The 12,900-nt window shown below is 42.1% G+C and overlaps 2 protein-coding genes across 3 annotated transcripts in view; both read left to right on the forward strand.

The window, feature by feature from the left end:
• Positions 1 to 1,078: 1,078 nt before the first annotated feature.
• On the forward strand, positions 1,079 to 6,383 carry LOC108230606. Of its 2 annotated transcripts, XM_017406963.3 has the most exons (5): positions 1,079 to 1,226; positions 1,381 to 1,746; positions 2,726 to 2,779; positions 3,167 to 3,289; positions 5,517 to 6,383. In XM_017406963.3, the coding sequence occupies exons 1-5, from the start codon at positions 1,184 to 1,186 to the stop codon at positions 5,678 to 5,680; spliced, it is 750 nt and encodes a 249-aa protein (XP_017262452.1). In that variant the 5' UTR covers positions 1,079 to 1,183; the 3' UTR covers positions 5,681 to 6,383. The 2 variants fall into 2 exon arrangements, with proteins under 2 accessions (XP_017262452.1, XP_037830222.1); XM_037974294.1 differs by lacking the exon at positions 2,726 to 2,779 and having other exon boundaries at positions 1,080 to 1,226.
• A 151-nt stretch (positions 6,384 to 6,534) lies between these two features.
• si:ch211-129c21.1 (uncharacterized protein LOC563087 homolog) overlaps positions 6,535 to 12,900 on the forward strand; it is a 20,178-nt gene continuing 13,812 nt past the window's right edge. The window contains exon 1 of the mRNA XM_017407383.3: positions 6,535 to 6,693. The gene's annotated coding sequence lies outside the window, so the exon portion shown is untranslated. The remainder of the gene's footprint in view (positions 6,694 to 12,900) is intronic.

Consider the following 12,900-nt stretch of genomic DNA (forward strand, 5'->3'; position numbering starts at 1 on the left):
ATTGGTCTTCAGTAATATTCTAATTTTCTGATATGATGAATTTGAGATTTTCATTTGTTGTCATTTGTAATCATCAAAATTAAACGAAATAAACATTTGAAATATATGAGTTTGTATGTAATGTATGAATATAATATACAAGTTTCACTTTTTATATGGAATTACTGAAATCAATCTACTTTTTCATGATATTCTAATTTTATGACCAGCACCTGTATACGCTCCTTCTATCTACTGCAGCGCCACTAAATAATCATTTTGAAGCTTATTGCTCTTCTTGGGACCTACTTTCAGCGTCTGTGCAACCAAAGATCATAAGGCTGAGGTTTCACAAGTTTGACATCCCCCTGCAATCTTCAGACGCTTCTTTGTCTTGACGTTTTTTTTTTCTTTCTCTCTTTCTTTCTTTGTTGTGAACAGAACAACCCCCAAAAACTTATACTTATTGTGTGATAGTCCTAAACTCGATTAAACATGAGTTTTTATTATGCAGATCGAGGTGTTTTTTTGTCTTATCTGTAAGACCCTTACTCATCATCCTCTCTCTTGTCTTTCCTGTTGTTTTACTCTATTTTGAGGCAACAGCTGAGGTACAGAGTTCATCATTTCATTATAGATACGTGTCTTGCCACAGGAAGCCAAATATACCTTTTCTACTGAGATGTTGCGGATAGAGGGTGGAATGTGTTTTAGCACCCTTGCACCAAAACCCACAGGGGTTTTGCATGCTTCTCAAAACATACAGTGTTTGGTTGTTCATTTCATGGCACACAGCAAGTCATCACAGGCAGATTTATTTCACCAAATGAGCAGTTTGCCACCGAACCACAGAAACAAGCAGGATGTTCGCGTTTAGAAACGGGCTAGCACAGGCTTTGATGTTTTCTCACTGGAGGTTTTAGGAAACAACAGTGTGTAACAGCTTTGGTCGAGCGTTTTCCTCTGGTTTTTTTCAATTGTCTCGTCTACATTGCCTACATTGTTTTCCGTCCTCGCTGCATCTCTGTTACAGCCTCCCCCCCAAGTTTAACAAGAAAAAAAAAACACTACCTTCACTGTGACAGTGCTGTACAGCAGAAAGCCACTCCTTCCACCCACCCACCCCCACACGGGTCTGCCTGCAGCGAGGCAGGCAGACGAGACAGGATGAGGCTCAGAAGACGACCACCTGTCACACGATAAGATGGAAACGTGGTGGAAACGTACGATTCTGCTGTTTCTCACAGGTAAGGCTTTAGAGCTAACAAATCGGAGCAGAGTTCCCTCTGAAAATAGAGCACTGTGTGTCAAAGTGTGTTTTAGTTGTTGATGAACTGATCAGTGAAACTGGACAAAGTTTAACACTTTTTTTTATTATTATTTTTTTACATATATCTCCAGTGACAGGAGCAGCCATGGCGATGCCAAAAGAGCACCACGTTTATCTGGACGGCACCCAAAAAACCAAAACAAGCGTGGTGTCTGGTTCGTCTCTGATTTTGCACTGCTGCCTGAACACCAGTGGGACTGACAGATGCCAAGTCTCCTGGATTTTCAGGACCTCCGGCCCAAACAGAACACAAATCAAGTCTGAGCAAATTTGTAAATTCACGGAGAAACTAAAGAGCAACTCTAGCGATACGTGCTTTACCAACACATGCAACATATCAAATATAAATAAAACAAATTCTGGATATTACTCTTGTAACATCACAAAAGAGATCCCCATATTAATGAACATTATCAGCAAAGAAACAGAAGTGGTTGGTAAGTATTACGTGTAACTACAAGACTAACGTTTTATTTTAATCACAATGTTTGTTCATTTATGAGCCGTGACACTATAATGTAGCTGTAAGCAGACACAAAAAAACATTTTCTCGTGCTTATTATAGTAGAGCAGTGGTTCTCGAACTCAAAGTTAACTCAAATTTGTATTTAGTTGTTGTGAGGCAGAAGAAAAGCAAGAACCCAAGTGTGTATGGTGCCGTTCTCAGCAATGTGTCCACGGAGTTAGACGTTGACTCAAAGCTTTTTCATCTGTTTTTTCATTCTCTTTTTGTTTTGGTCAATGTAGAATTTCAATTTACAGTAAATATAATATGACTGCTTAACTTAAATGAACATTTCTTAAATAACACTTAAAAATATGTACATGTAGAAGAGATTTTTTTGACTTAAAAAACTAAACTGTTCAAGCTGGTTGTGCCAGCTGCTCCATCTTCCCTCTCCTAATCGGTGAAGCAGGCGCAGGCGTGTCCGGGCGCGGGCGATCGTGTAATCGCCTCTGCGTGTGTATGCGTGCTTGCCTGCCTGCCTGTTAGGAAACTGTCTCAGAAACCATCTGTAAAACTGTCTAACTTTTGGAGTCAGCCCAATTCAAGACGGCCAGTCGACAAACGCAACAGCGTTTGCAACTCGATCCGTTTTTACAGATATGGAGGTGAATTTGTAAGTAAGAGTTGTTCCCAACACAGGGGCTTGTTAATAAAACGTTTGAGAACCACTGATTTATCCAGCAGCAGCCTTGACTTGTGCTTACAACCACATTGGAGTGTTACAGCCCTTCGATCGGAGGTTGTTTTTTTTTGTGCTGCTTCGAAATGTTCAAGTAACACGGTGCCGTAAAGCCTGCTGTGCTGAAGCAAAAACAAAAAAAAAAACCTTCACGAGCGGATTTTTACTGACCTCCAAGGTTCCTGCTTGCACTAACTAAACCACTGCTTCTCACACCGCTTTGTTACAGTGGCGAGCTTAAGGGGAAACACAACGGTTCGGTCAAATACGCCGATAAACCCAGGTGTGTGTGTGCATGGACGGTGCTTGTGCTTCTGTGGGAATTTCAGCTCAGATGTTATTGATAGAAGAGCTATCGTTTTAGGGCCCAGCAGAGTCAATAATAAAACATTTTTTATTATTGTAGATGTGATTTTAACACCTACAGAGGTGACAGGATATCTTAAAGATGAGTTATGACTATTTTAGTGTTTAAATTTACACCATGACCTCTTGATAAACTCAAACATTCAACGTAATCACATGCTTACAACACCTAATGTGCACTTTAAGATGTTGCTGGCACATTTTATGTTAGAGGATTACTGTACACACAGCTGATAATGGTAATAAGCTGTCAAAAGGAGTCATTTATAATGCAAAGTTTCTTGTTTTGTTTTTTTTTTCCCAGTGATTGCTGAAAGGGAGGAAGACTGGATGTGGATGTGGATCTTGGTGGGGGTGTCAGCTCTCATCCTGCTCGTCCTGCTGATCATTTGTGCAGTGCAGAGAAGCAGATGCCGCAGAAGCACAGGTACACCCACCCCCCGTCCGTTGCTGGTCTTTGGGTTCGAAATGTCCGATAGCCATCTTGCTGCGACAGGCTCCACCGATCAGAGATAGACTTTGTAGAAGCAGCAGATGCCGCGAGATGAGATCTGATCGAAAAGGGCAACGAGGGCGCGAGATAAAGAGGTCAGTGAGAACGCGCGGGCCTTCGCCAGACTTAAAAAGGAGAAACGAAAGCCGCGTAGAGAGGCTCCCGTCGTCGGCGAGGCTCAGAGCAAAAGACAAAGAAAGTTCTGCATGTTCCTGTCTGCCTGACGGGTGGTCGGGAGGCGCAAACTGAGTAAGCAGGCGGTTTGTGTGGTTTCACAGCGGAGCGTGAGACAAAGCAGAAAGTAAGTGAAGCTGGCTTCCTCCTTCTTGTCTTAGTGGTTTGAGTGAACATGCACGAGGACGTGAAGTTTAAAATCAGAGGTTCTCTGAGCTGGTCAGAACCAGCTCACCAGGGTCTCACAGCCCATAACAAACACTACAAGAAAGTCAGACTTCCCAGCTGTCGTTTAGTCTCAGTAAACGCAGAATTTCCCATGAATCTCTCTCATCTTATGGTCTCATCTTAGTCCCAGGGACTAATCTTTCACTCTACAGAGACCAAATGATCATTCCATAAAAATCATCAAAATGCTGCGACTCTTAGCTTTACCGTTGTCCCTTATCTGAAGGTGCATACAGTGTGTGGGGGTTTGCAGAGGGGCAGCAGGCAGGCAGGCAGGCAGGCGGTGCAGGTCTACAGCAGCTCTGACCACAGCCGATGGCCACGCAGGATGTAGAACAGACAGAAGCGGGACAGGAACTTCGGTGCCAACCACATGCAGAAAACAGTTGTCACGGCAGGGCAACTTCTGTTGACCGAAAAAAAAAAAAGAAAGAAATGAAAAAAAAATAGCACTGAGGCCAGCGTTTGGTCGCCCGCAGTGCAGGATCAGTAACTTCTGAACCATTGTTAAGCCTAAAAACTAATTTTTCTTTTTTAAAATTCTCAGTTACGGCTTTAAACTTAGTGGCTGGTTGACAAATTACCTCTATGAACACAGGGCAAAGGATTGAATTAAACGAAGACAAACAACGGGCCGTTGTAGTGCTTATAAGAGGGTATTGGGGCAGCACTTCATGGTTTAAAAATGACAAAGAAAAACTAACACACAGTTGCCAATTCGGTTTTAGAAAAATAAAAATAAAAACCATAATAATATTTGACGGATCAGGCAAAGGAAGCACAAGAAGACTACACAGTTGTTCTTTTTTTATTACCAAGACATTAAATAATAAAACTTCAGACTGACATTGTGTCTCTGTATTTAAAAAATAAGAGTTAATATTTCCCTTAAAATAAATTTACAGCACATTGCAGCTATGTAACAATACAACTTTTATTCTAAAAGATGTTAAAAATATTAGTTTAGGACTGAAATGTTTTTAACTACAGAGTGTGTAGAAGTGAATACTTTACACATACACGCATCGTTTACCCTGCTTGTAGTTAGTGAAGGTAAAGTAAATTTAAAATATCCAGATTAGTTTATATAATTCCATAAAGGATCCTGTTTTATCACACTTTACACATCAAATGGTTTATGGTTTTATCTATATTTGTGGTCATTTTTATGTTTTTTAATGAGTTATTATAATAATTATCAATAAAAGATAAGCAGGATGAATTCAGCTAAAAGGGGGACACACTTAAAATCAGAAGATAATTTTGCAAACTTCCTTATGTCCGTTCAGTGAGAAATGAATAAGCATATGTGTAGAAACTGAAATGTTTTCAAATTGTAATTCGAGATTCAGAAAGGGCTCGGTTTTTAGCTGAAATGAACCGACATAAAAACTAATTTCAGCTGAAATCCTGATCTTTATCATTTAAAAATCCAGTATAAAATATTGTATAATAAACATTAACGCGTGAGTGAAACATTCAAGCGTGTTTTAGAAAGTTTCATTATTAGATAAAATAATATGAGTATCCAGCAGATATGTCATAATTTTTTTGTTTGTTTGTTGGTTTTTCTTAATGTTTGTTTTGAGTTCCTCTCAGAGGGAAACTTTACAGAGAAGAATAAGACTCAGCAGTTTTAGTTTACCTGCTTCAAGTAGAATATCAGAACCAAAAAGCTCCTGTTTGAATTAGCACTTTAAATATAAAGAGGCCATTAAAACAACTTTTATTTGTGTTTACCTTCTCTTCTTTTCCTCAGAAATGGACCCCATCTACGTAAACACCCGTCCTAAAGTAAACAAGCAGCCGTCTCCGAAGCCCGGGCTGCTGGGGAACAACGTGAAGACTGTCCCCTCCTTCCGGGACGCGACCCCCAGCGCTGCCAGGAGGTACGAAGAAGGAAAGCGGAGATACCAACACTGAGGAAGTCACGGACGCCGGAGAACTGTCGCCCCGCTCCTCACTCACGCTTTTATCTTATTTTATAATAAGGAGCTAATAAAGAGGCTTTGGGACGTGGCGCTTAATGGACCACAAGATGGCGCCGGTGATGCTTTCAATTAGATGCTGCGTTCAATTAGCCTCGGAAGTCGCAGCTCGGATGTGAAAGTCACGGTAGGATTCGCTAATTGTTGTGTTCTGTGACCTGAGTAGCTTCTGTTGGCGAAACAAGTCGCTGTATTTTTCCGCTTTTACGCATTCGAGCTCCGAAGCAACATATTCAACAATAGTGGTTGAACTGCACTTTGCATTTGACTGATTTAAAAACAAACGTGAAATATCATATATATATAAATATATATGTATATATTACTGCAGCTTTTACAACTTTTGAGATCTAGGCTGTTTTAAAAAATATCCCAAAGCGTTTCCCACTTGATTTTTTTTTCTCGGAAAATCCGATTTCCGATTACAATGGAACGCACCATAAATTATATTTTTGTTTCTGTTGTTAGTTTCTTCATATAATTAAGTTACAAATATGCTCCTCGTGTTAAATAATGTCTCAGATAGCTATTTTTTTACTGTGGTATATAGTGATGAGATTAAAGTATTTGTGTATTTTTTTTAATGTGCGCCTGTTGTTGCAATAAATATTAAAGATAACATTGCGGTTTTTGTTAAAGAACGTTATAATCTTTTTTAATGAGTGCTTCGCAGAGCCAAGGTCATTTAATCAGGTGTTTAAACATTTTATTGACTCGTATTAAATCAAAACAAAAGTCCAGACGGGAGGGAGGCTCTGATTGGCTGTGGTTGGTCACGTGGCTAACAGGTCCCGCCCTCCCCCTGCCGGAGCGGTGCGCCAGCAGGATAATGATCGCTCCCCGCTGGATTACCAAGGTGTTGGCTTACAGGTGGAGCGGCGAAGGTGAAAAGGAGCCGGGACGAGCTTCAGGGATTTTTTTTTCTTGTGTGGATCCTGACATTTTCTGGTAAGTTGGAGGCGAGCTGGAGCCGCTGGAGGACTTTAACCGACTTGTTTTTGTGCAGGTCCCCCCTATTGGATCTCCGGGTGGGAATTAGAATGAGGTGCAGAGGCAGCGCGCTGTAAATTCCCTGACTTATTTAGAGATTACGGGATATACTCATCTAATAATAGCAGAGGGGAGCTGTCGTGGTGGGATATTCATAACAGATAGTTTGTCACTNACTTGGATGGGTTGCCAGGTCTGTAGTGATGCACCTCCACCTCACCTCATTTGTGCTAAAAGAAAAAAAAAATCACTTCAACTTTGTTAATTTAACCCCAATTCTGAAAAAGTTGGGACGTTGTTTAAATGCTCAATGAAACTCTGTATTTCATTCACAGTGGAGCCTTTAAACCAAGAAATAATATCTTTTTTTTTCGAGGGGGGAAAATAAAGGCAACTGGAGTTTGATGGCAGCAACAAGGTTTTGGGAAGGGGCAACAAGAGGCTGGAAAAGTAAGTGGTAGGAATAGGGAGCATTTTGCAACTTCTGCTCAGTCCTAACATCGAACTGTAGACGGTTTATTAAAAAATTGGGTGTAAAAAGAACATTTAAGAGAGGCTGACTGTCTCAGAAGTAATAAAACAAGTGCAGGTCAAAGCTCTGGGACACGCTCAAGTCCTTTCAGAGCAAAAGCTCACTGAAAATGGGGATTTAACTTTTTTTATTTTTTTTTACTTTATTAATGATTAAGTTAAAGAGTGCAGACATGTAGATAAATAGTAGAACATTAACCTCTGCGGTGCACTTTCTCAGGGAGCTGTCTGTTTTCGCTGTCAGTGGAGGCCCAGCTGCACACCGACACAACACAGATAATACTCTGGTATTCTGTGGTCTGAGCTGGAGATGATGCATGCTTTCTCTCTCACTGCATGCGTTTCATACACCCACACTTGAAACGAGGGGTTTGCTTCACACTGCAAGATCACAAATGACTTCTTCTTAGAAGTGCCTAAACTCACAGAGAGTGTGTGTGTGTTATCTTGTGTTGTTGCTTTTTAGAGAGAGAGAGAGATTTGATGAGTGAGAATCACAGTGGGGGTCGAGGAGAAAGAAGCACATCTTTCGCGGTTTTCGTTTGTGACACGTCGGGGAGAGAGTTCAACAAGATCAGGATCTCCTGAAAGCAGCAGATGATGAACAACAACATTAAGTTGTTACATTTGGAATTTTTCTTCCCCCCTTTTTTCTTTTTTTTTTGAGATGAGTCAGGATGTTGTGGTGACTGATGATAGCTGGCCGACACTCTGCGCCACCTTTTTAATAGTTAGGATCTCTTTCTTTCCAGGCCATTGTTTCAGTAAACACCAGAGCTGAACAATGTATTGAACGTTTGTCACCACTGCATTCTAAGTATTGCAAAGGACTGCTCAGACTTCAGTAAATTACAGGCCGTTGTAGTCCACTGAATTCTGACTGTCCCGTGACACACAGAACCGGTTTAAATGATAGTCGCCGAGGTGCTAAAACAACCAAAGACTAGTTGTCACTCTCCACCAAAAGGTGAAGGCTAATGCTGATGGCTTTTGCCTGTGTTTGTGTCTGTCTGTTAGCAAAATATCTCCCAAACCGCTGGATATAATCTAATGAAACTTTCAGGAAGTAACAACTGCGTGTACATCTACATCTGATTAGCTTTTAGAGTCAGCCTGATTCAGTATGGCTGCCACAACGGACCTTAAACACCCCAAAGTGGCTCTAACTCAGTCCGTTTAACAGATATTGGGCTAAAATCTGGTGTGGTAGTAGCTGAGAGTCAGTCCCAATATACTCCTGAAATGCACGACAGGTAGCAGGGCGATTTATTTCTTTTATTAAATCAATCTGTTAAATAATTTGATCATAAATCTGAACATTAATGGTCGTGATCCTCCTGACTGGTTCTAAAAACACAGGTTCAGAGCCAAGAAAGTAGTGCTCCTGGTTTTGGAACAGAACTGGAGTTCTCACCACATTTTGTTTTCTGGTTTGCCATATCTGTTGGTGATCTTGTCACACGCACACACACGAGTCCTGCTGAGACTTGCCTGGGTGTGTATATGTGTGTGTGTGTGTTTTTTTTTTCAACTTAAGCTGACTCGTCATCAATGACAAGTCATTTGTCACAGAAAAAAGTTGAGGATCTTATTAAGCTGGTTGCATGTTTTTAATAATTTCTGGCGTAGTTTTCTTGCTGATAATGAGTGTTTGTCGTCTTGGGGCTTCGTGCTAATAAGACGTGTCGCAGCAAGCTCGGGATAAAATGCACACACGACATGTTTTCGTGTCAAAATATGGGTTTTTTTCCGGAGTAAATCTGAGCTTTCAAAAAATATCACCCGGCGCTGAACTGGGCTGTGTTTTCCAGCCAATGTTTCACAACAGCGTCTGTGACAAGAGTGTCAGAGGTGAGCACCCTCCCACTGCAGGTTTCCTGTTTAGGGCCCCTGTGATGTGTTAGGAGCCAGCTCACCAGCCGGTGGACGGGGGACGTTAGACAGGCTGGAAAGTGGGCGAAACGCCAGTAACTGTACTGTCAAACCTGTCGAACGGTTGCTCCACATCGCATGTAAATCAGTTCGGGCCTCGCCCCTGCAGCACGAAGTCGTGCAAACGGGCTGCAGAGAAAACAACAAAAACAGCAGGAAAAAAAAAAACAAAAAAACACCCAAAACAAAACGAGGTGAGCTGGTTCACTCTCCGACTGTTTCACTATATTTACACTTTTTTTCCCTCCCCTCCTATCTGTTATGCCTCACACAGATGACAAGAAGAAGAAAAAAAAAAACCCCTATGCAAGCCTGTGCACGTTTCAGACAAGTTTGCTTTTCCACACTTGTCCTGACAGTGTTTTGTAAATAACGCAGAGGCTCCTGAACGTGGTTAGGAACCCAACGGCGGACGCGGTGGTTTACTGACATTAACATCCCACTCCTGTCACTTGTTATAGTTTTTGTAGAAGCTAATCTTCCCTGAAAGTACATTGTCATTTCACCAGTCGCGTAAATATCAGTCATAAATGCTACTAGATGCAGATCATGTCCTGTATTGTTTTAGAAAATCAAAGGCCTGCTTCCTTTCATGCCAGTTTCAGCATAAGAGATGTCACACTTAAAGTATGTGTTGTGAATGACTGTCAGCTACTACCACATCAAATTTTGGCTCAATATCTGTAAAATTCACTGACTTAGAGTCATTTTTGTGTTTGCTAATGTCAGTTATCTGTGGCGGCCATCTTGAATGAGATTGACTCCAAAGGTTAATCAGTTGTAGGTGAACATCCAGTGACCACTTCCTGAAAGTTTCATCAAAGTCCGGTTGCTGGTTCATGAGATATTTCGCTAACAGACAGACAGAGTTGATTCTAAATAGTTGTCAAGATTTTAAACAAAGATCTTGTGCAATCTGTTACCACTCAGAATATGTGTTGAGGGTCAGTCTCAGCTGCTACCGCACCAAATTTCAGCTCAGTATTTGTGAAATGGATTGCGCTATAGCCATTTTTGTGTTTGCTGACGTCGGTTGGCTGTGGTGGCCATCTTGAATTGGTCTGACTCCAAAAATCAATGAGTTGTACGTTTTGCACCCAGTGATCACTTTCTGCAGGTTTCATTACAATTTATTGAGTGGCTTAGGAGATATTTTGCCAACAGACACACACACACACACACACACACACACACACACACAGTCTTTGGCAAAAACATTATTGTGCACCTTCACCTTTCGACAGCAGGCGATAAAGAAAACATTGAGGCTGCTGTGAGTTTATCAGCAGGTTTGGCTGGCTGTACTGGAATCAGCATTGATCCTATAAACAAAAGATAAAAAAACGGTTTTAACACCTGTTGTTTTTTTTGTTTTTTTTTTAATTTTAATTGCCTCTCCTCTGACGCAAACTCTCATAGGGCTCTGACCTAATGTGACGCTGGTTTATTGCTGTTTTGGCCACGAAGGAGTCAAGGAAACGACATGAAGAGATCTGAGCGGGAGAAAGAAGCTCTACAGGGAAATATTCCAAATTAAACCCCACTGCTGGGTACTTTTACTGAAATAAATCATTCATAATGTAATATATGATGGCAAGTCCAAAGAGCTTTTATTAATGACTCATTGCAATAAATGATTGCGTTAATAATTACCCACTTTGTAACGTGCCTACAAATCTTAAGATATTAATGCTAGTGAGCCATCAGGTCCTGCGAGATTGTTGCACAACCTTGTTCCACAATGTTTGGTGTCAAACCTGGGTGGGTCATTCCTGATTAATTAGAAAAGAAATGGGAAATCCAGCAGAGCTTTGGAAGCGTTTGTAAAACTGTTGTTGTTGCCAGTTGTCTCGGTTGGCACCATGGTTTTTTTTTCTTCTTTTTTTTTATTACAGGAAATAAAGTGGAATTAAATCAGTTGGACTGCGGCTGAGCTGAGCCAAACAATGCCCCGATAAAGTAACGACTGGGCTGGTGAAAACAAGGAAGCATTTAGAAGCAAATGGCTTCTTTTGTGCATTCCTGTTTAATAACCCAAACAGATTTGCTTCAGCTTTAATGTTGTGGCTCATTAATGAGCAGGTAATATCTTACCTGCCGTAGATAGCTGTTTTGAATGACCTCCGTTTGGAGAAATGGTTCAATTCTGAGCTGACTGACGGCGGAAGCGGGTTGCTGTCGCCCTGAAATACGTCCAATTGCAGAATATTCGTAGCGGTTTGTGCAAATGCTGTATGATCAACCGCGACATCACTGCTAATTTTGCGTTACACGGTTACTTTAATCAAATTTTATGGTTATATTCAAAGACAGTTAGCAGCTAGCTGGGGCGCTTCCAGCAGGATTCATTTAAAATTTCTGCCAGGATGACCATGTAATGCCAAAATGGCGGCAACAGAGCTTTATAAAAGGCCATTTACAAGAGCTGCTATGAAGGTTTTTAGGCTGGAGTTGTTTTAAGACGGCAGCTTTCCGCTTTGGTCTCAGCTCCGATCGAGCTAGCTGTTTAGGTCGTCGGCCTGGTCGGAATAAAGCTCCGCCTCTCCGAACGGAGGTCGTTCCAAGCGCTACCTGCAACAGGTAAGACGTTTATCGTTCACAGCCTTTTCCTCAGATTCCCACTTTAGATGGGGGAAGAGAAACCAGCAACAAAAATCAAATAAATAACAAAAAAAATTTTAAAATCAGTGTGAAACAATATAACTGTACTAAATGACGGCGAAATGTAAGAGCTATTATTCGAGACAAGTCAGAACCAAACAAAACTGGTTTGATTTCACCGACCTCAGAGCCGCACCACGCCTGATGACTCCATTCGAGTCAGTAGATCAGATATCTGACACCAGGGTTTGATCTGCAGAGTGTAACGTTTCAGGCGGGGGGGGGGAGGTGACGTGTCTTTTCAGGAGAGACTGTTTGGTGACGTTCCTGCCAGTCAGGTGAAACCTAAGGACCCCGTCGGACCAGATACCTGTGACTTGTAAAAGCCTCGTCCACGCGTGTCCCTGAAAATAACGAGAGAGTCTGCGTGCCGTCCTACTATTGTAGACATACCTATCTGTCTGCACTGTTCTGAGACGTATGTCTTAACGCTTGCAGTCATGCGGTTCGGCTGCAGGGTTCAACCTCCCAGCAGCCTGGGGGGGGACGCGCACAATATAGGAGCAGTCCTGCACATGCGGCAGCTCGCCCCAGTGTGTCAGGAAACAACAACAACATGGTGGGAATGAAAGTTGAGGTTGCTCAAGAGTTGCCTCTTGAGGAAATTTGGAGGCTGTCGCTCCCGTCAACAGCCGAGCGCGCTGTGGTGTGTTTCAAAGGGAGCATCTCTGTGAAAGCCGCCGCATATTTTCCTCTGGGAGCTAAAACCTCAACAGCAGTTGCAGAAGCAGTCATGGGGAGCTGCTCCTCTACACACACACTCACACACACACTTGCTTATTTCCTTTCATCTGCTCTCAGCTTAACTTTGTGTTATTCTGAGATAAAGCGCCCCGATAAATTTTGAATGAGGCTGCACCCCTCCGTTCGTCAAAACAGACACAGACTTGCTGAAGAAGTGGTAGCGCTCAGCGAGTGACCGTGACGTGCATGCATGCCCAGACCCGAACTGATCCCCCCCCCACCTCCACCACTGCTCCCTGAACCCCTCAGAGCTCGAGAGGAAGCAGGTTCTTATCAGGGAGGAGGACAGGAAGATAC

The sequence above is a fragment of the Kryptolebias marmoratus genome, linkage group LG24, assembly GCF_001649575.2.
Source record: "Kryptolebias marmoratus isolate JLee-2015 linkage group LG24, ASM164957v2, whole genome shotgun sequence".
NCBI lineage: Eukaryota > Metazoa > Chordata > Actinopteri > Cyprinodontiformes > Rivulidae > Kryptolebias > Kryptolebias marmoratus.

Excerpts from the sequence above, each read along its gene's own strand:
- LOC108230606 (XM_017406963.3), top strand. The coding sequence starts at position 1,184 with ATGGAAACGTGGTGGAAACGTACGATTCTGCTGTTTCTCACAG. Across the intron at positions 1,227-1,380 it reads GATTCTGCTGTTTCTCACAG|TGACAGGAGCAGCCATGGCG; the intron begins GTAAGGCTTTAG and ends ATATATCTCCAG. Across the intron at positions 1,747-2,725 it reads CAAAGAAACAGAAGTGGTTG|TGGCGAGCTTAAGGGGAAAC; the intron begins GTAAGTATTACG and ends GCTTTGTTACAG.